Genomic DNA, 19,123 nt, shown 5'->3' on the forward strand with positions numbered 1-19,123 from the left:
GTTTATATACTGGGTGTGATGTCATGTGGTATGTAATACTCCATTGGCTAGTTTGGGTCAGCTGTCCTGGCTGTGTCCCCTCCCAACTCCTTGTGCCCCTCCAGCCTTCTTGCTGGCTGGGCAGGAGAAGCTGAAAAATCCTTGACTTTAGGCTAAACATTACTTAGCAACAACTGAAAACATCAGTGTGTTATCAACATTCTTCTCATACCGAACTCAAAACCACAGCACTGTACCAGCTACTGGAAAGACAATTAACTCTATCCCAGCTGAAATCAGGACAAGGTCCTACCATGACAACAATCTAAAATCTTAAATTAGCTTCTTACCATATGATTTTATATTTGTTTGGGGCTTTTGTGGTCTGAGCTGAGTTTTAACAACCAAGAGGTGTTATTGGTAAGGGGAACAGTCTCTGTGCTCGCTGGTGAGAATTTGAGGTTCTTGCTCATTTAAAGATGTGGCTAAATAAATTGACCCATGGTTATTTCCATACTAGTACAAAACCCAGAGTGAAGGCAGTAGAAGTTGATGGTCTATATTTTTAAATGTTAGAACAGTTCCTGACATGGACTTTATAAAGGGAATGTGTGATATGTCTGGCTATGATAGCAAGTAAGACCAAGGAACCTCCTAGTCTACAAGGACTCAAATGTTTATTTGCTTAAATTATTAGAACAGTTCACAGCTGTTGTGGTCAAGTCTACCAGTGCTCTTCCAAACAGTTCCTAGGCACACCTGAGGAGCTAGCATGGGCCATTCCCAGTTTGGGGCTAGCTGTGTAAGGCTAGAGAGCATAATAGTATAGCCAGGTCCTGCCATTTGGCTTTGGAGCTGGAGAATGACCGTGGCATGATTTAGTTGAATATAGTAAATGCAACAATTTTGCATGAAGCAGCACAGAGCTAGGAGAGTTTAACACCATCGGCTCTAAATCCCGTAACTGCTTTCACTGATTCACCTGTGCCCAATGCTTAATCAGAGTCAGTCTCTTGAAACATGGCCCCAGTGGGGAAAGCTGACCCTGAGCTTGGCTGGAAAGTGGTCTGCTCAGAGGAGCATATGATCTATAAAGGTCTGTTGGGTGGGAGGAAAAAGACTATGGTTTGCAATATAGTGATCCTTTATACTGTGTGAGAGGTGAATCAGTGTTTTCTCTGTGATTCCACATTGCAGTCCATCTTGTCTGCTCTAACACAGACCATTGCTCCCACAGGTTTGCAGTGTGAAGACAGAGTACAGATGGAGTTTGTTTTAGGCTCCAGGGAAGGTCCTAAGGCCCCAAGCTATGATCCCGGAGCCAGACTTTTGTGAAATCCCCATCCAAAGTTCAAGATGAACCCTTGGACATCATCCTTTCTGAGTGCTGAGCTGATACTCTTTGCAGGTGGGTGATAGAGAGGTGCTGTCTCCAACCACACTGGTCATACAACACCAGTAAAATCCAGTGCCACTGGGGTGGATACAGACTGACTGCGAGTGAGACATGGAGAAGCATCTCTAAAAGGTGTTGAATATTATGGGATATTGACTATAGCATACTGGACATTGTCTACCCTTATCAGTGGCTTTTCATGGCATCATTTCCATAGCCAGTGGAGATTCCTGGATTCATTGTTAATTTTCCCTGTTCTAGCTCGGTTCATCTCATGCTTGTTTTCATTCATTTGATGATAGTCATATCACTGTTTGCGCGTTTATACTAAAAGATCATGACACAAGTGTGTCCAATATTTGGCTTCAGTGATCAATACTGGTGTTCGGTGAGATTGCATTCGTGTGCAGCTAAGAAGTTGGAAGTCTCCCAAAATGCTAAACAGGAAACTGGATATCACTGTAAAAGGACTTCTGGAAAATTCTGATCATTGGCTACAAAAAAAAGAAGCCAGCCACTGGTTTATCTCTATTAGCTTCAGAGGATGAGAGTCCCCAAAATAAATCTTAAATTACCTTAAGAATTTGGTGCCTTTCTGAAAGGCATTGCATAGCAAGTTACAGGTGACAATTTCACGAAGTAGGAGTTCATTTCCAGGCCTGTGTTTCTTTCCTAAGGACTTTGGCAAGAAAAAGCTGGACAAACTGTCTTGGAGCCAGAAGAGGATGTATTTTGTGGGCAGCCCTAAGTCTGGGAGAATGTACAGAAGTCAGTAAACACATTTCCTTCAGAGCTGGAGGAATAAACATGAGGTTTACCACTTTTATTTTAATTCTTGAGGAGGACAGGAGGCTCAGATTATAGCTTGCTTCATCAAGTCCTGAAGGTATCAAACCCCTCTGAGGGGAAGCAGGACTATTACATAGGGAAGACAGTTGGGGAAAAAAGGATGAGCAATACCACTAATGTGGATGCCTGAGAAGGAGAAATGAGGTGAAGAGTGGGATCACAGGAGGACAGCTGTCAGACTACTATGTCTCGTCCCGAATGAGATCTTTTAGATGTTTGCATTACCCTTCAACCTGATGTAGTTGGGTTGTTTTTGCAGTGACAGCCACGGGATTGCTCATTAAGCCCCGAGAGGGCAGTGTTGCTGGAGGAACGTGGATTACTATTACTCTGGACGGTGAGTTTTAAACTCTTATGAAGCACACAACAAAGTGAATCACAGAGAATCAGCTCCATTCTGAGATTTGTGGTTGGAGTGACAAACCCTAAGCAACAGGGCCATGGGTTGTGGCACCCACAGCATGAAATCTACTTGAAATTATTACTTCATAAGCTATTGATGATGGTTGCTTAAGTTCCTTCTAAGCAAAAAAAAAACAGATTTTTACCTCATTTTTGCAGACATAGGGCTGGAAATTTCTTCTCTGCCACCTTTTTTTTTGAAGAAAAACTGAAAATCTCCTCTGTTCATAGGTCCTGTGGTGCTGAAGCTTTAAAAACACTAATGATAAACGCAAGACCTGAGTAAAAAACACAGAAATTGATATGCCATGCTCATTTGGGCCCCCAAACAGCTGTACAAAGCTAGGCCTGATTTTCCACAGTGCTGAATATTGATTCATTGGGAAGCGAGTTGGTTTCTGAGCCAGCTGTACGTTTGGTTTGGCTGCTCAAGTTCTGGCACTGTGTCATTTATAACTATGATGAATGGTATTAATCTTATTTGTCTGAATTTTGTGCATTCCCATAGAGATGATGAAATGGAGGGAAGAAAGGAAGCTCAGGTCTTCAAGGGAGATGTTTCCCCAACAGCACTGTGTGGCAGGCAGAGACAGTCACAGCTGGGAATTCACATTTCAAGCACAGTCTCTTTTTTTTGGAGGGGGGAACAGACAGCCAGGCCTTTGGGCAAGGGGAAAAACCTTCCTGGGACCAGGAGGATACGTACAGTTTGCTGCAAATTGAGAAACCACTGATGGCATTTAAAGTGAGTCTGTGGGCTGGGAACCACCATTGAAGGTTGTGAGCAAAGGGAGAGTTGTTTGTAGCTGCCTTCATTTCTAGTTGTATTTGATTATGTTACAAAAGTTAAGCATGCTAGTTTATGTTCAGATAAAGCTTGACTTTCTGAAGATTAAAAGTCTTTGATTCTTTGGGCAGCTCACTCTAAAGAAATGGGCTAAGCAGATCCATCTTACAGCACAGGCCAACCTGATGTCCTGTCAGCAAAACTATGCAAGACATCAGGCAATTCAAACTCCCAATAACTCATTCTTTACAACAGAATACATGTAGGAGAGACCAAATACTGTATTAGAGGCAAAAAAAATCCATGCAGCTGCATGGTGGGATGAACTTGGTCTTAATATGTGTAGTGGGTTTGGCTGGGATAGAGTTAATTTTCTTCATAATAGCTGGTATGGGGATATGTTTTGGATTTGTGCTGAAAACAGTGTTGATAATACAGGGATGTTTTAGTTATTGCTGAGCAGTGCTTACACAGCATCGAGGTCTTTTCTGCTCCTCACACTGCCCTGCCAGCAAGTAAGTTGGAGGTGCACAAAAAGTTGGGAGAGGACACAGCTGGGGCAGCTGATCCCAACTGACCAAAGGGATTTTCCAGACCATATGATGTCATGCTCAGCAATAAAACTAGGGGGGAGGTTGGCAGGGAGGCGGCTGCTTGGGACTGGCTGGACTTTGGTTGGTTGGTGGTGAGAAATTGTTTTCATTTGCATCTCTTGTCTTTCTTGGGCTCTATTTTCCACTGTCTTCATTATTTTTTTATCTCTTTTACAATTATTATTATTTCTTTTTAATTATTAAACTGTTTTTATCTCAACCCACGAGTTTACTCATTTTTACCCTTCTGACTCTTTCCCCCATACCACTGGAGGGGGAGTAAGTGAGCAGCTGCATGGTGCTTAGTTGCCAGCTGGGGTTAAACCACAATATGAAATTACACAAATATGATTTCAAAAAGCCTGATTAAGGGCTCTAAGCATTGCTGCTAAAGAGAAGCTGGGTTGCACATTGAAAAATGTTTGACATGTGTGACTGAATGCGAGTGATCCTGTCCTCACGGAGCTCTTCTGGTTGACTTTGATTACTTAGGCTCAACATCCCACCAGCTAGAAGGTGTCTCTTCAGCCAGCGTGTCCCACCTGGAGGTGTTCCTGGTGAATCCAGACCTGCCCAGGTTGCCATGTGATGTCTCTCCTCTGTATTTTGACTTGCCCTCTATAAGATGCAGAACAAGGTATGATCCATGACTATAGTGCGGGTGAGACCTTTCCGTTTGGCTGGCAGGATTCTTTTCTTTCAGTGTCTGTACAGGTAGTTTGTGAGTTTAAGGAATTCTTATGGCTGCTACTGTGGCTACACCTGAGCACCTCCTAAGCTGTGTTTCATTTGTCCTTGCTTCAACTTAATGAAGCACTAGGCTAGCTAGCATGAGAGTCAGTGAGGCATCTTGTAGAGGCTGGACTTGGATCCTCAAAGGCTTGTAGATATCTAATTCTTAGATGCAGAACTCCCAAGAAAACCTTGGGGGGTGGATTTTACCAGCCTTTGGTGTCCTGCCCAAGATCATAGAGGTTACGAGTAGAGAGGGAAACAAATATGGTTTCAAGCACCATCTGGGAAATCTAAGGTCCCTCCTTTCCATCCTGTCATAACTTTAAAGAAGATTATTTGACTGGAAGACTAGGGATGTCTCAAGAGGCTGTAAGCGTGACCCTAATGGGGCTCTTCCTTCTCTTGCTGCTATGATTTGGCTGGGAGTTAAATCTGCTGAACGCTGTGCTGAGAAACCGTGTGCATTAAGGATGCAGCATTAATTTATAAACCAGGATCAAGATGCCCTGTAGATCCAGGCAGCCCTGGGTTATTTTAATACTAATGAACAACAATTATTATCTGAGCATGTCTAATGAGCATGTCTCTGTTTTGCATTAATGTACAATTTGGATAGAGTTTTGATGTAGTCCTATCACCTTCTGCACTTAACTGTAATTTCTTGCTGTGCCTCCACATTTCTTTTAAATTGTAGTTTTAGAGTTTGGGTTCATATGTGCAAAGTTTGGGTTCACAGTGTAAATTTGCTTTGCTCTATTGAAGCCTCGGTGGATCTGCTAAGAATGGAGACCCTGTGAAGGACCTGGCATTTCCTAAAAAATAAACCCAATCAGTATAAAAATAATTTAACACGTTTTCTTCCACCTAGGTCTTCACCCCAGGAGGATTTGTACTATGTGGAGGTAATCTTTAAAGGATGTGTGATTAACAACCTGACTGAGGTGGAGAAAGAAAACTATACTTTCAAGGTAACCACCAAGTATAGAAGTGATGATAAAGAATTCAAGGTCTCAGAGGGAGTCAAACTTCATAGTATCACATGGAATATGTTGAAATATTATCTCTCATATACTGTGTGTCTGATTGCATGTCAGGACAAGAAGTTAGGATGCTCCTTCTTAAAACTAGGTGCATTGAGGTACTCATCAGTCTGACACTGGATAGATTAGGTGACCTAAGTTTTTCCTGAATCAAAAGTCTGGGTCCAAGTTAGTTTGTCTCTGCATTTAAGCCACACAGTCAGAAGACCCTATGCTGGCTGCTTCTGGTGTTACTGTCCAAGCTGGAGGGTGGCAGCTAACAGTCTGCACTGACAGGTAACCGTGGACAAGCATACTTCCCATGGACACAGCTGGTTCCAGGAAAGGACATCTCTTCAGGTCTAGGACAGCTCTCCACACCTAAGATGAGCAAGATGTGAAAAGCTCAGACCTCAGCTGTGATTTCATATCTGTTTCTCAGTTATATTGAGAGCTCGTTACTCCCGCCCAGACCGGTATTTTCCCTTTGGCTCTCAATGTCAAAGCACATTGTCTCAGGAGGTCGTTGGGTATGGCGGTATTAGACCAGTTAATGATGATGGTGTCAGGATCTCTTGCAGAGCAGAATCCTCAACCATGGCTGTGTGCTTCGGAATGACGCCTGGTGTGTTCAGAAGGCACGTCCCACCTCTGTGCTAACTTTGAGTATCGAGCAAGAAAGCCCAGTGTTTTCAGTAAATTGCACATTAAAGCCGAAGAATCGTTGGGTGGTTCAGCTAGCTTAGAGAGTTGATGAAAAATCACCAGGGGATGCTGTTAATGAGGCACATTCCAAGCTAAATAAAACACAATGTGTCTCTTTGTTTTGGGACTGGGACCTGGGAGCTATGCGTATTAAAAATTAATTTTGCCTTCACATTAGATTGAAAAAGCCTGCTGCAGGCAGCAACAAGTCTGAACAGCTCAGAAGACTTGTGTCAGCTAGTGGCCCTAGCTTTCATGCTGTTTTTGGCTTCTTTCTCCGCATCAGCTTCAGCCCAGAGTATGGCAAGATGCCTTTGCTTCTTAGAAGCAGCCATCACTGGAAGGACTTTGTGGCTACTCGTTCGTTTTTAACATGACCATAAGGAGGAGGGAAGGCAAAGACTGAGCTTTGAAAGGGAACGGGGTTCAAGGAAAGCTCGGAAAAAAAAACCCAACTTATGCAATGGTGTCTTTGATTTGATTCAGCAAATGAGCTTTTTATGCTATTTACTGGGCTGACAGCAGCCTCCATAAGTGCAAGTGAGGACAGGACAGGGCTCAAAGAGAAGATGGGGAAGATGAGCGTGTCCAAAGAAGGGCAGCGAAGCTGGTGAAGGGTCTAGAGCACAAGGAGGAGCAACTGAAGGAACTGGGGTTGTTTAGCCTGGAGAAAAGGAGGCTGAGGAGAGATCTGATCTCTCTCTACAACTACATGAAAGGAGGTTGTAGTGAGGTGGGGGTCAGTCCCTTCTTCCAGGTAACAAGTGACAGGACGAGAAGAAACAGCCTCAAGTTGCAGCAGGTGAGGTTTAGTTTGGATATTAGGAAAAATTTTTTCACCAAAAGGGTTGTCAACCATTAGAACAGGCTGCCCAAGGAAGTGGTGGAGTCACCATCCCTGGAGGTATTTAAAAGACGTGTAGATGTGGTGCTTAGGGACATGGTTTAGTGGTGGAGTTGGCAGTGTTAGGTTTACGGTTGGGCTCAATGATCTTAAAGGTCTTTTCCAACCTAAAGAATTCTACTATTCTAAATAGCAGGTTCCAAGTTATTTTATTTACTCGTATAGCCATAGTCCAAGAGCCCACCTTCCCCTTCCATAACTCTCTTTGTGGCTTTCCCAAGATATCCAGCTCTTTTTTTATTGCCTGTGCAGGTACATTCCCACTGACACCAGACCACACTGTCTCAGCTACATCAGCTCGTTACAAGATGATATGCAGCTAACCCAGCACTGGATAATACCTAGTGTGCTGGAGACAACTGCTTATCCATAGCAGGAATTTTTTAAACACTTCCAAAGGGTTTCCACCGCCTTTTTATTTCCTTCGGTCCTGGGGTCCAGATGCTCGATTTGGACATAAGGCACTTTTTATCTCCTGAAGCCGTCAGTTTATTTGTCCTGTTTGGTTTACCATCTTCCAGGGAGGGACAGGGACATTTACAGAAAATACTGGTTCTGTGTGAGTTAACAGCATGTGGAGGACCATGTGTGCCTCTGGCCACTTGACAGATGAGTAGTGCTCCCATGCACAACGCCATTTGAATAGGATTGGTATCAGCCTAGGCAAAAAATTTCTAAAGTAATTTTGGTTAAAAAGTCTCACAGATTTTAGAGTCAACTGGAGAAAAGGGGCAAAAGGGCTGCTCTACTTGTTGAAAATGCAGCCAAAGCATGTGCCGCATCAGGTATCTGTGTGTCTCAGCTGCTTCGGGAGGCTGATGGTGACCTTCCTCCACTTGGAAAGGGTCCCTGTGTGTTCCCCATCTTCCGAGAGGCTTGCTTCAAAGCACAATCCCTATGTTCCTTCTTGGGCTCTGTTTAAGTTAAAAATAGTACCCTGTAGCAGATTTCCAGTATTTCCTTGCTGTTCCCTCAGTGGCCAAGGTAGCACTTTCCCAAAGACTAATGCATTATACTGAATTAAGATGGGCTGATACAAGCATTTTCTTTGCTACACTGCTTTAGGGTACCCAACAAGCTTGCTAAAGGCTAGCTGAAGTATTTCACTTCTGTGATGTAGAAATAGTTTTTAAGAGTATACTATTGGGAAGAAAAATGGTGCCATAATGCAAGATAAAATGGAGGTCTCAATTTCAGATAAAGCATGGCTTAGAAATTTTATAGTGTATTAAACCATATCTTCTGGAATTAACTCAAGTGAGGGCAGATAATTTGGGCACAAAAGGGGATGTAAAAATAGTAGTAAGCCATACTCTGAATGCAGAGGGGGCAAGAAGGGGATATTTGTACTTCCTTCTCAGAGCAGGACTCTGCTTCAAAGATCAAATCTCAAGTGTGAGTCTCTGAAATGCGGTTGCCAACTGTGTTGTGAGCAATGCATAATCAGATCTTGTTGGACTGCTGCGAAAATGACTGCCGTTTAACTACAAATTTCTCTTTGCAGTTCTCTGCTGCGCAGACACCTGTGGTTTATCAAATTAGTCCACCATCTGGCATCCCAGGTACGGGACCTTTCTTTAAGCTGGAGCCCACTTTAATTATTATTTGATGTTCCATACTGTCTTTCTCCTTATGAGGGATCTGTCTTGCTGGGGATTAAAATGGGCACCTCCAGAACTTAATGTCCAAGCTCATGCTGAACAGGAAAATGGGTTTGCATGAGGGGAGAGAGTCTACAGCACTGGGTACAAGAGAAGTGTGTAAAACACAGTGACCAGGTTATTTGGTACTTGTTTTCTGCTGCCCGAGTAGAGAGATTTTGTTCAGCAGATGGATAGGTCTAACCAGTCTCAACTCTTGAGTCATCTGACCTATATATTTAGTAATAGTTTTAAGAAGAATTAGCTATTAGGTGATGATATTGTAATGCCATACAGACCTCTTGGTTAATGGGGCTTTAAAGTTACACGAGAAGACAGTCACTGGTTTTGGTTTGAACAGACTGGTGTATGGAAGTCTTTTCCCCCCCTGTTTCTATTCTGTTTGTATTTGTAGGCTTCTTTAGAGAAAATTGAAACGCTGATTTCCAAAGTCAAGATTAATCAAAACATTTAGGTCTCTCAAGAGTGCAGAGAGATACCTGGATGATTAGATCACATAGATGCTCCTAAATCTAAGTCCATCCCTCATTTCCAATTATTTTTAGGTTGCAGTTCAGCTCCACATTCTCATGCCTTACTTTAGGGTGCCTGTATGGAGGTTTTGATGTGTTAGCTGGATGTTTGACCTCCCGGTGTAGTCAGTGAAGAACATGAGAGCAACACTAAGTGTTTAGTGCTATTTGAGATGTCCTGGAGCATGAAAGACCTGCATGGAGCAGGTAGATATGACACAGAACCAGGAAGATTCCTTCCCTTCTGGAGCTACAGTGGGAGGATACGGTGCCTCAAACAATTTAAGACACCTCTGTGCAGGCAGCTGAACCAAGCTGTCACCCCGTGTGGTCAAGGGAGTGTTGGGAGCGATTCAGTTGGCCACATATATGCTGAGGTCCTTCTTTAGACCTTGACCCTGTCTAGCGTACAAATGATGTCATTATGGTCGCCTCATGAGGTTCTACAGTGGAATTTGGTCAGAATGTGGGGTTTAGTTAACAAAAGAGTTGAGGAAAATGTCTTCTCAGTACAAATACTAGAGATCTGCTAAAAAATCAGGAATCGACTTTTTTGTGTGAAACAAAGACGTGTGTTTTGGGAAAAGTGAATTAAGTGCAAAGTCACCTTCAACTATGGCAGAAGCTGAGAGTAGCCATCAATGCAACCAGTTAGGCACCTCTCTGCAAAATTTGCAAGCACCAAGAACTTCTTTTGTTCGGCTCAAAATCTGCAAATAAATTCTCTGCTTTTAAAAGACTCCCTTCAATTTCCATTTCCTTTTAAACAGGAAATTTAATAGAGATTTATGGGAAGACAATTACTGGAAGATATGAGACCCTGGACTTCAACGTGGATTATATTGATGGGTAATTATATATAGGCTGCTATCTGACCCAGTCCCTGTAAATTGGCATTTCTTCCATCAGCCTCCTTGACAGCAATAAATTGCAAGCAGTTGGCCCGGAATTGCCATTTACTTCCTTTGTGGTTTATTGCAGCTCATGAGTTGGGCTCCAGCAAACTTTGTTAATCTAATTGCAACTGGTCCATTAAGCTAGTTGGTTTGTTTACTGGCAGCACAGTCAATCACAGCTCAGTGTGAATTGTACTGTAATTGCGTCTGGTTGCTGTAGATTTTATTTTGGCTAGTAAATTAAAATTTAACTAATTAAAATAATGTCAGAGTCTAAAAGTTAAATAAATTTTCCCTTCCATTTGCATTTTTAGAAAAACTATTAATTTGAAACAGATGCTCTGGTGAGGCAGAAGCCAAAGCAGTATTTTGAGACAAAAGGCTTTGTTGTTCACTGCTTTAAACCCTCTCTGGTCACTTCCTTGTTCTCAAGAAAGGTTTGATTTTTATTTTCTGCTGCTTCTATGGTTACATGCAACAGAACAAAGCAGGTAGATTTTAGAAATTTACTTCAGGCCAGCAGCACTTTAAGCACAGTGAATCCAAAATGAGCATGAATGTTGACCTGTCATCTGTCATATGTATTTCCATATATATGGAAGTGTTCTCAGATACTACTGAGTTATTTACCTTGCACTTGTGTCAATGGCAGTGAAGGAATAAGCCCGGGTGAGTATTTTAAAGATAAACTATTAATCTATAGTTACTGTGCTGGCATTTTAAGGATCACTTCAGCAGCTAGGGAAGGTGTGTGTTCTCAGTAGTGAGAACTTTTAATTGCAGCAGCAGATATTTGACCACTAGATGCTTTTTAACTACTTCTCGGGCTGAATGGAAATGTCCCTTGCTAAGGAACTAAATTGTCTGCTAGCATGAATGAAAGTCCAGTGCAGATTCCTGCCATACCAGCTGCACCCATTTATCAGCCCTACATTTTTTTTCACTGGATGCATATTAGTGTCCTTTGTTTGATATTAATTATTGTTTTACCTGCCTCTAGTGGAACTATGAAACCTTTGATCAGTGGGAAGAAAGGCTGGTCTGTCTGACTGCAGGTTGGATGTGCCTGCAAGCTCGATTGCTAGATTACTCATTTACAGCTTAACCTCACTATCACTAAAAAGGAAATGGCCTCAAAAATCTTAGCATACCAGACAGGTTCACATTGTAGCTTCACATGAATACTTTGCCCATTTTTGGTGTGTTCGTAAATATGTACCAGGTGGGGACTTGGACTTGAGCAGTCTGTCACTCAGTCACACTGATTCAGGATTTGGAGCAAAAAAGAGAATGGTTTTTATACTTTCCTGTGTGTTCTGCATGCTTTCTGTGCATTGTATGGGATGCAATGGTCCAGTGATGCTGAACCAAACATTTTACAGCACTGAATTTTTTTTTTTATTCATCCTTAAAAGGAAAGGCATCTCAATATCAGCAAGCTGTATTAATAAAAGCAAACTCTTTTCTTAAAACCTCATAAAACTACACTCTGAAGCATGGGTCACAGTGTTTGCATTACAGGTTTTAATCACATATTTTCCTTAATTGCCTCTTAATTCTCAGAGAATCATTGCCACCTTTTGCTTATTATGCTAATTACTGTGAATTCATTGCTCCCACCTGATTTCTCCTCTCCTGTGGAAGTTGTCTCTTGCCATATTGGTTCTTTAAGGTGGGAATACTTGGATTTGCTATTAGGAGCTTGGATGATTCCCAGCAGAGGTTGTTTGTAGTGTCTTTCCTCAGTGAAATAAAGAAAAGCCTGAGCTGCACCTTGAAGCAGTATGGCTGTATGAGCTGCCTGCTTCTTCTGGGAGGTGAGGGCGAGTATGGTCCTCCTGGGCCTCGGACTACCAACCCTTCACTACAGGGAGGAGGCATCAGATTGTTCAGAGTTAGCTGTCTCAAAGGTGGTCCTGCTACAATCTTTACAGAGGTCCAGTTCCTGCAGCATTTGGGGAGTGTACTTTGCAGGCTAAGATATGAGAGATTAGGGTTTGTCCAGTTTTCTAGGAGGTTAATGCATGCTAGATACAAGTGTGGGGAAATTCCTGTCCCATTTGAAAATATTGGCTGCTGATTTTAACAAGATCAGGATTTCATTCCTGAAACTTTGTTCTATCATAATGCATCTTTCTTGGTTTTTTTTGCCTAGACCAGCTATCCTTACGGCAGAAGGAGACGGATGGACCAGTCTCTGCTCTTTTGCTGACAGGCGAGCTGGAAGCATGTCAGTTCTTGGCTTACTTTTGGTTTGTGTTGGTACAAGGGCTCAGCACAACTTGTGCACAAAAGATTTTTCTTGGCTTTTGGAGAAGGTCTTCTGCTTCAGCTTAAGATGGAGACAGCCCTGACAGGGGTGGATGAGGGTTGCTGGCTCTCTGTGGCTCTGGCCATAACCAGGCAGGGCTGGGGGCTGTTCTCTGGCCCAGGGATGATATGCTATGCCCTGGCCACATCTATTTTATTCAACTCTTTAGACTCCAAAACAAGGTAGCCATTTCCAAGCTGCCTATTGACACTGGGCAATGCATTGTCTTCAGTCATACATAGACACTGATTTGAAAGGTAGATTAGCTGGCCTGAGCCCAAACTGAGCAAGGAGAGCTCTAAAAATTTAACAGCATAGGCAGATGAGCTCTGGTGCCTGGGCCCCGGCACTGTTCATTTATTGGTAGTAATGTATCCCTGTCTTCTGTAAGTTGTAGAAGATGCTTTAGGCTGCTGGCTTTTGCACCCTGCTGAATTACAGAAAAAGCCATGGGTTCTGCAGCAGCGTTTCTTTTATGACTGATGTACTTCTCAGTGCCTGTGAGCCCTAGAAAAGAGGGAGGCTGCTTTTACAGGGAACCAGGGGAAAAACTTGCTCCTGCAGAAGTCAGTGCTAAGGCTCCTGGGGTGCTCAGTGGGCCCTCTTATTGCACTGTAAAATTCCTCCTGGCTCCCAGGAGGGGGACTTGAATGTAAATGTGAGTTGATGATGGGACTTGTATCATTCCATGGCTCCAGAAGGCTGATGTAATGCCAGCATATCTGGTTTAATTGCTACCTGCTCCTTCTTACAGATTAGGGACATGCAGAGGAGCAAGTAGAGGGGAAACACTTTTGTCCTCTTATTCACCCTCACCCTGTGCCCAGGCTTGTCTATGCTCAGCTTTTATTTCAAAAAGGGGTTCGGAAGGTCACCAACAGGTTCAGCTTCTGGAAACAAGGGTAAAGGGGCCAAGCTGGAGCACTGTGTGATGCTGGGAGGCATCCTCCTAAGCTGCTGAACTCTTGATCATCAGTGGGGACATGGGTTCTTCTTCTCCCATCTCACCTGTTTCTCTCCCTTGTTTCTAAAGGGAGCCAAGCGTGACTAGCTTAGATGTACAAACCCACATCTTTTCTTGGTTAGATGATTCTCATTGTATTTTGCACTTTTTGCTCCCAAGGCTCAGCAAAGTCCTTTGTCTCTCCACAGCTACCCTATTCAGGTAGAAGACGGACTGGGGACCCTGCAGTGCCGGGTGGAAGGGAACCACATAGGTTGGTGAAAAGGGGGAAAAATCATGGGTTTCCATTGTTTCTGCAATTCCAGAGGGTAGAGGGAGGGTGTCAATTATGAGTTCCTGCTCTGCCTCCAAAGTTAGGAACGTGGCTCAGGGCTGAGTCCAAAAAACCTGCTTCAGATCCAGGCTTACCAGCCTTCAACATAGTCACTGCTGTGACTTGCACGCTCTGCACAGCCCTGGAGAGATGGAAGTGCAGTGCTCAAGTGAAACCATGACATGATGTGGACATTGTTGACAGCAACAATGTGATTTGGGGTTGTTGCTCAGTTTACTACTTTTACTTTAATCCTTTTTGTATGTGATGGACATTCCCTTTACTACTTTATGAGAGGAATAAATTGGGTGCTCCCTTCTATTCAAGGTCTCTCAGGTAGCAGGTTGGATCCCTTTCATTTTTCCTTGCTTTCAAGCACTCCGAAGAAACTTCTAATTTCTTTTGGAGGCTTTGAGCAGCAAGCTGCCTGCTTGGGAAAGATGATCTGAGTTACATATATAAAATAGAAATTGGTATCTACCTCTCATGTAGACACTGATGGTGCAATACAATAGCCTGAGCTTTTGAGATATCTTGGGGTATCTAGGAGCTCTTCAGTGGGGTGTCAGAGATAATGGAGGTCTTGAAGGAGGTCTGCCCCTTCCTAGCATGGCAAGTGAGGTCAGATAGGATCCACAGGGTCTAAGATGACATGAAGCACTTACGCTTAGGCAACCAAATCCTGCTCCTGAGATTCAGCTTGCAGGTTCAGATATGTAACTGTACATATCTACAATATAGTGTCTACCTACGATCTAAGGCTCTAAGCTCCCTAAGCTGATATTTGGTTCAGTTCCTGTACACACACTCTGCTGAAATCAACACAGTTATACAGTTGTAAGGAAAGTGTAAGGAAGGGAGAATCAGGCCCAGGACACCTGGACAAGGTTTGGTAGGATGCACTCTTCATGGAGCCCTCCACGCTTCTGCCATAAAGCATATTACTTTTCTCTCCTCCAGGGTCCCACAATGTTAGCTTCTCGGTCTTTAACAAAGGAAAGTGAGTAAAAGAATCTTCTTCTGTCTTTTTCTGTGGTTTTGCATGGGGACACAGCTGCATTTGAGTCCAGGATAAGTGCACGATGTTTTTACCGAATCTTGTGTTTCATTGCTTAGAAATGAGGTTTTGCTATCTTGAGAAGACAATCTTCAGATTGGGAATGAAAAGGGAGAATGTTCCTCCCCCAAAGCTTGCCTCCTTTGGGGTTTTAATACTTTAGCTTCAGTGCCCAACGCACAAGTCATCTGTTAAGCCTAGCTGAATAAAATCCTTTCATCTCGCTTTTAACTCTTCATCCAAATGGGAAAGAATTTAGCCATAAAAGGAGGTGAAAATGCTTTTTGACAGTGTCTAAACCATACTTTACAATGGACAGTATTTCTAATAAATAGTTGCAGCCATGTAATGGAGTCTCTTGAATCAATGCCTCAATGTGCTGGTGAAAGGTGTTGTTAGTCCTTGTAGAAATGTTCTTACTGTTCCTCTGGAGAGCGAGTGTCCAGCTCTGCCAAAAAAAGCTCTAATTTAACTTAAATGGCCAAGGATCTCTCAAGCATTTTCTCTTTTGCAGGTCAGCAGTACACAAAGGTGCTTGGCTCATCAGTGCCAAACAGGAGCTTTTCTTGTATCAAACGCATTCAGGTATTTCGCTGATCCACCTCACTGACTACGCTGTCTTTTGGCAGTCCCAGCGTGGTCTAAGACAAGACCTCTCACTGTCGTTCTTCCCAAGGATGTAATCCTGTTATGTCCTCATTTTGGGTGTGCCACTCCCCTGGTATGGGCTTGACTACACAAAAACCTGCAAATCAAAATCAGGATGACCAGATTTATGTGCTGAGGCTGGGTATGCTGCCGTGGGCTATATCCTACATCCTCAGTGAGTTAGTGTTCCTCTCAGACAGTTCATATTTGAACTCTATTTTGGACAGCCTAACCTGAGACAGTCAACCAGAGAACAGCAGTATGGCAGGGTTCTGGATAATGTTGCTTTATCGTTGTTCCTTTCCCTGTCAGATCAGTTGTAGACTTGAGCTGTTGCACCTAGGGAAACCTTTCCCCCTTAAATCACACTGTATTTGGTAAGGTTGAGAGTTTAGAAATGCAGACCTTAGGATTAGATAGATCCCACATCAGCTACAAGGAGGAGATGATGTTCAGCAACTCCAAGAATTGAGTTGGGGATAAATGGTGAATGGCAGGTTACTCCACCATTTGTTTTAAAAAAATATGTATAATTAAGGTACATTAACAATAATAACCTCCCTGTGATGTTTCCAGTTATGTTGTAGACAGCAGGCAATGAAATCCTGAGCACCCTCTCAAGATTATGGTCATGGGCAAATAGCATCCACAATTCAGCAAGGCCGTATGCCCGACAGCCAAAGCAGAAGTAGGGGATGAGGGACTGCAGAGCACTGGGCAGCCTTTGACCTTAGTCAGAGGTTGCATAAAGCTGAAAGACCACTTGGTTCACCTGCGCAGGTCCCCAGCAAGGTCCCATCAATTTTTTTGCCATTAAGCTGGCTGAAATTAATGTAATGAATGCACTAGTTCCTTATGGACTGTATCTGAGAAGCCTGTTCGAGAGATAACAAAAGCTTTTTTTTAAAAAAAAAAAAAAAGAAAAAATATAGCCAATACATGTCTGCATTTTGAATATTGTTTATAGCATACAGCTTGTTTCACCTATAAATTCAAGCACTTTGTAAAGGAGGGTAATTTTATGTCCTTATTCACAAATTGAGGCACAGTAAAATGAAATAACCCTGCATGAAGTTGGCTATTGGCAGAGCACCAGCAGAAACCAGATCTGCCAGATCTATCCAGTAGACTGTACTGTGCTAGCCAGTAGTCAGTATTGTAAAAATAAAGTTTAAATACCAGATGAATTAACAAAAAAAAAATGCAGATACAGACCAAAGTACCTCATCTTTTTTATTAGTCTTTTTTTCAGAACTATACAAGTACAATTGCGTGGTTAAACTAGGACATTTAAGTGCGAAGTGAGTAAATCAAAGAGAAAAATAGGTTTCCAGTGTCGAAGGGTACGACTATAACAGAGAGAAAATCCTGAAAGATTCTCATGGTCATGATGTGGACACTCATATGTCAGATGTTCAGCTCCATTTGTCCCTGAAGCCTAAGTGATGACTGGAAAGTGTGGTAACATCTAAACCTATAAGCTAAATCGAGAAACAAGTCAGAGAAGGTCAAAAGGATTAAAACAGTTTTAATTCCACCTTTTTTTTTTTTTGCAGAGCTCCTCAACAGCACAGAATATACCAGTTTGCAATCTGAACATGACAGATGCAGCCACTGCTAAGTAACAGTTCAAGCATTACAGTGTTTCTCCTGTCATGCGGCCAAGTTATCCATGTTGTTCATTCCTGGTGTAAGCCCAGTGGCTGCCAAAAACCCCGTGAAGGATCAGTGAGATGCTCATTTCATTCTCAGGAGCCTGCTCTGGCTGGAAACAGTGCAAGTGCTCTGCTGGCTCTGGCAGAAATAGGGCTGGGATTAACCTTTCCAATGCTTGTTTTCAGATTCCTCTTTTCCTTCCTCTGCAGAGATAGTCTCTGTGTTCCCAGCTGGTGGGAGTCTTGGAGGAGGCACTGATGTCACTGTCACCGGGGATTTCTTTGAGAAGCCAGTGCAGGTCACTGCTGCAGGTGAGAGGAGAAATGTGTTAAATGTTTGGGAGTTTGATGGTGGTTTTTTTTTTTTTCAATATAGTGGTCATGGCCATGACCACAAAACCCAACTGATGTTGATGGATACCAGTGCAGGAGTTGTAGGACTCACCATCAGGAAGGTCCAGTTATTCTGACTGTGGGCATGAACAGTTTTGCTTGATTGATAGTACAAGCCCAGGCTTTTACCAAAGTGTTGACCCTTTTTGGAAGCTAGATGGGTTCATGCTGCAGCTCACCTGTGTTTCCAAGTCTCACACAGCACATTTGTCTCCTTTTTCTGCTGCCAGGTGTCCCCTGTAAAGTCAAGCATGTCTCTCCCCAGAAAATCAGATGCACCACTGAGCCTGTCGGCATGGGCAGGAGGCTTGATGCCCCCCAGCCAGGTACAGTATTCAAATAACTGAAGGTCCAAACAAGCAAACACACATGGAAATGGAGGGCAATCAAGAAACAGAGCTTTCCAAAATGCTGTCTGCTTCAACATCAAGCCAGTTTCTCCTAGGTTTGATAGGGAGGAGGACCGCAAAAATGATCAGAGGGTTGGAACACCTCTCCTATGAGGAAAAGGTGAGAGAGTTGGGGTTCTTCAGCCTGGAGAAGAGAAGGCTCCGGGCAGACCTTATTGCAGCCTTCCAGTACCTAAAGGGGCTTAGAAGAAAGATGGGGACAGGCTTTTTAGTAGGGCCTGTGGTGATAGGACAAGGGGTAATGGGTTTAAACTAAAAGAGGGTAGAATCAGACTAGATGTAAGGAAGAAATTTTTTACACTGAGGGTGGTGAGACAGTGGCCCAGGTTGCCCAGAGAGGTGGTCGCTGCCCCATCCCTGGAACCATCCAAGGTCCAGTTGGACGGGGCTCTGAGCAACCTGATCTGGTTAAAGATGTCCCTGCTCATGGCAGGGGGTTGGACTAGATGACCTTTAAATGTCCCTTCCAACCCAAACCATTCTGCGATTCTATAGCAAGGAAAGGCAAAGTGCAGCGCTCAGCCCACCACTTGCAGATGGGCGATGGTGGGAGGAAGGTCAGCCTGGTGTGTAGGGCTGTGGAAAATGAGGGGAAAAAAGTAAGAGTAATATTTAGAGGAAGGATAGCTGAACTGGAGCTGCTGCAGAGGCTTCTGGGGACACTGCTTGAGTGGAGCATTGCAGTAGGAAATTATTGTACGTAAAATGAGGCTTAGCTCATTTTGACTGTGGGTCATCTCGGTACCTTTTCCTGCAAGAGCAGACATGTGAGCTTGGTTGGCTGCTCTGCTCTCTGCAGATTTTTGTTCTTTCTGGTAGAGGATTTCAAGGTAGAACAAATTCCCTAAAGCGAGATCCGTGTTCTGCCTTAGACTGCAAAAAAGACCCACAAAAAGAGCCAATTTATTATTAAAATTTTCTGTTCTGGCCTGCC

The 19,123-nt window shown here is 43.3% G+C and overlaps 1 protein-coding gene across 1 annotated transcript in view; it reads left to right on the forward strand.

The window, feature by feature from the left end:
• The first annotated feature begins 1,223 nt into the window (after positions 1-1,223).
• The window catches only part of PKHD1 (PKHD1 ciliary IPT domain containing fibrocystin/polyductin), a 263,656-nt gene continuing 245,756 nt past the window's right edge, over positions 1,224-19,123 (forward strand). Inside the window, exons 1-12 of the mRNA XM_052810279.1 lie at positions 1,224-1,387; positions 2,484-2,561; positions 4,499-4,643; positions 5,610-5,709; positions 8,874-8,931; positions 10,313-10,391; positions 12,594-12,668; positions 13,902-13,966; positions 14,987-15,026; positions 15,598-15,668; positions 17,597-17,698; positions 18,010-18,105. Coding sequence (XP_052666239.1) covers positions 1,336-1,387; positions 2,484-2,561; positions 4,499-4,643; positions 5,610-5,709; positions 8,874-8,931; positions 10,313-10,391; positions 12,594-12,668; positions 13,902-13,966; positions 14,987-15,026; positions 15,598-15,668; positions 17,597-17,698; positions 18,010-18,105 — 961 coding nt within the window. The 5' untranslated portion in view covers positions 1,224-1,335. The remainder of the gene's footprint in view (positions 1,388-2,483; positions 2,562-4,498; positions 4,644-5,609; positions 5,710-8,873; positions 8,932-10,312; positions 10,392-12,593; positions 12,669-13,901; positions 13,967-14,986; positions 15,027-15,597; positions 15,669-17,596; positions 17,699-18,009; positions 18,106-19,123) is intronic.

This window comes from Harpia harpyja, chromosome 15, assembly GCF_026419915.1.
Source record: "Harpia harpyja isolate bHarHar1 chromosome 15, bHarHar1 primary haplotype, whole genome shotgun sequence".
Classification (NCBI taxonomy): domain Eukaryota; kingdom Metazoa; phylum Chordata; class Aves; order Accipitriformes; family Accipitridae; genus Harpia; species Harpia harpyja.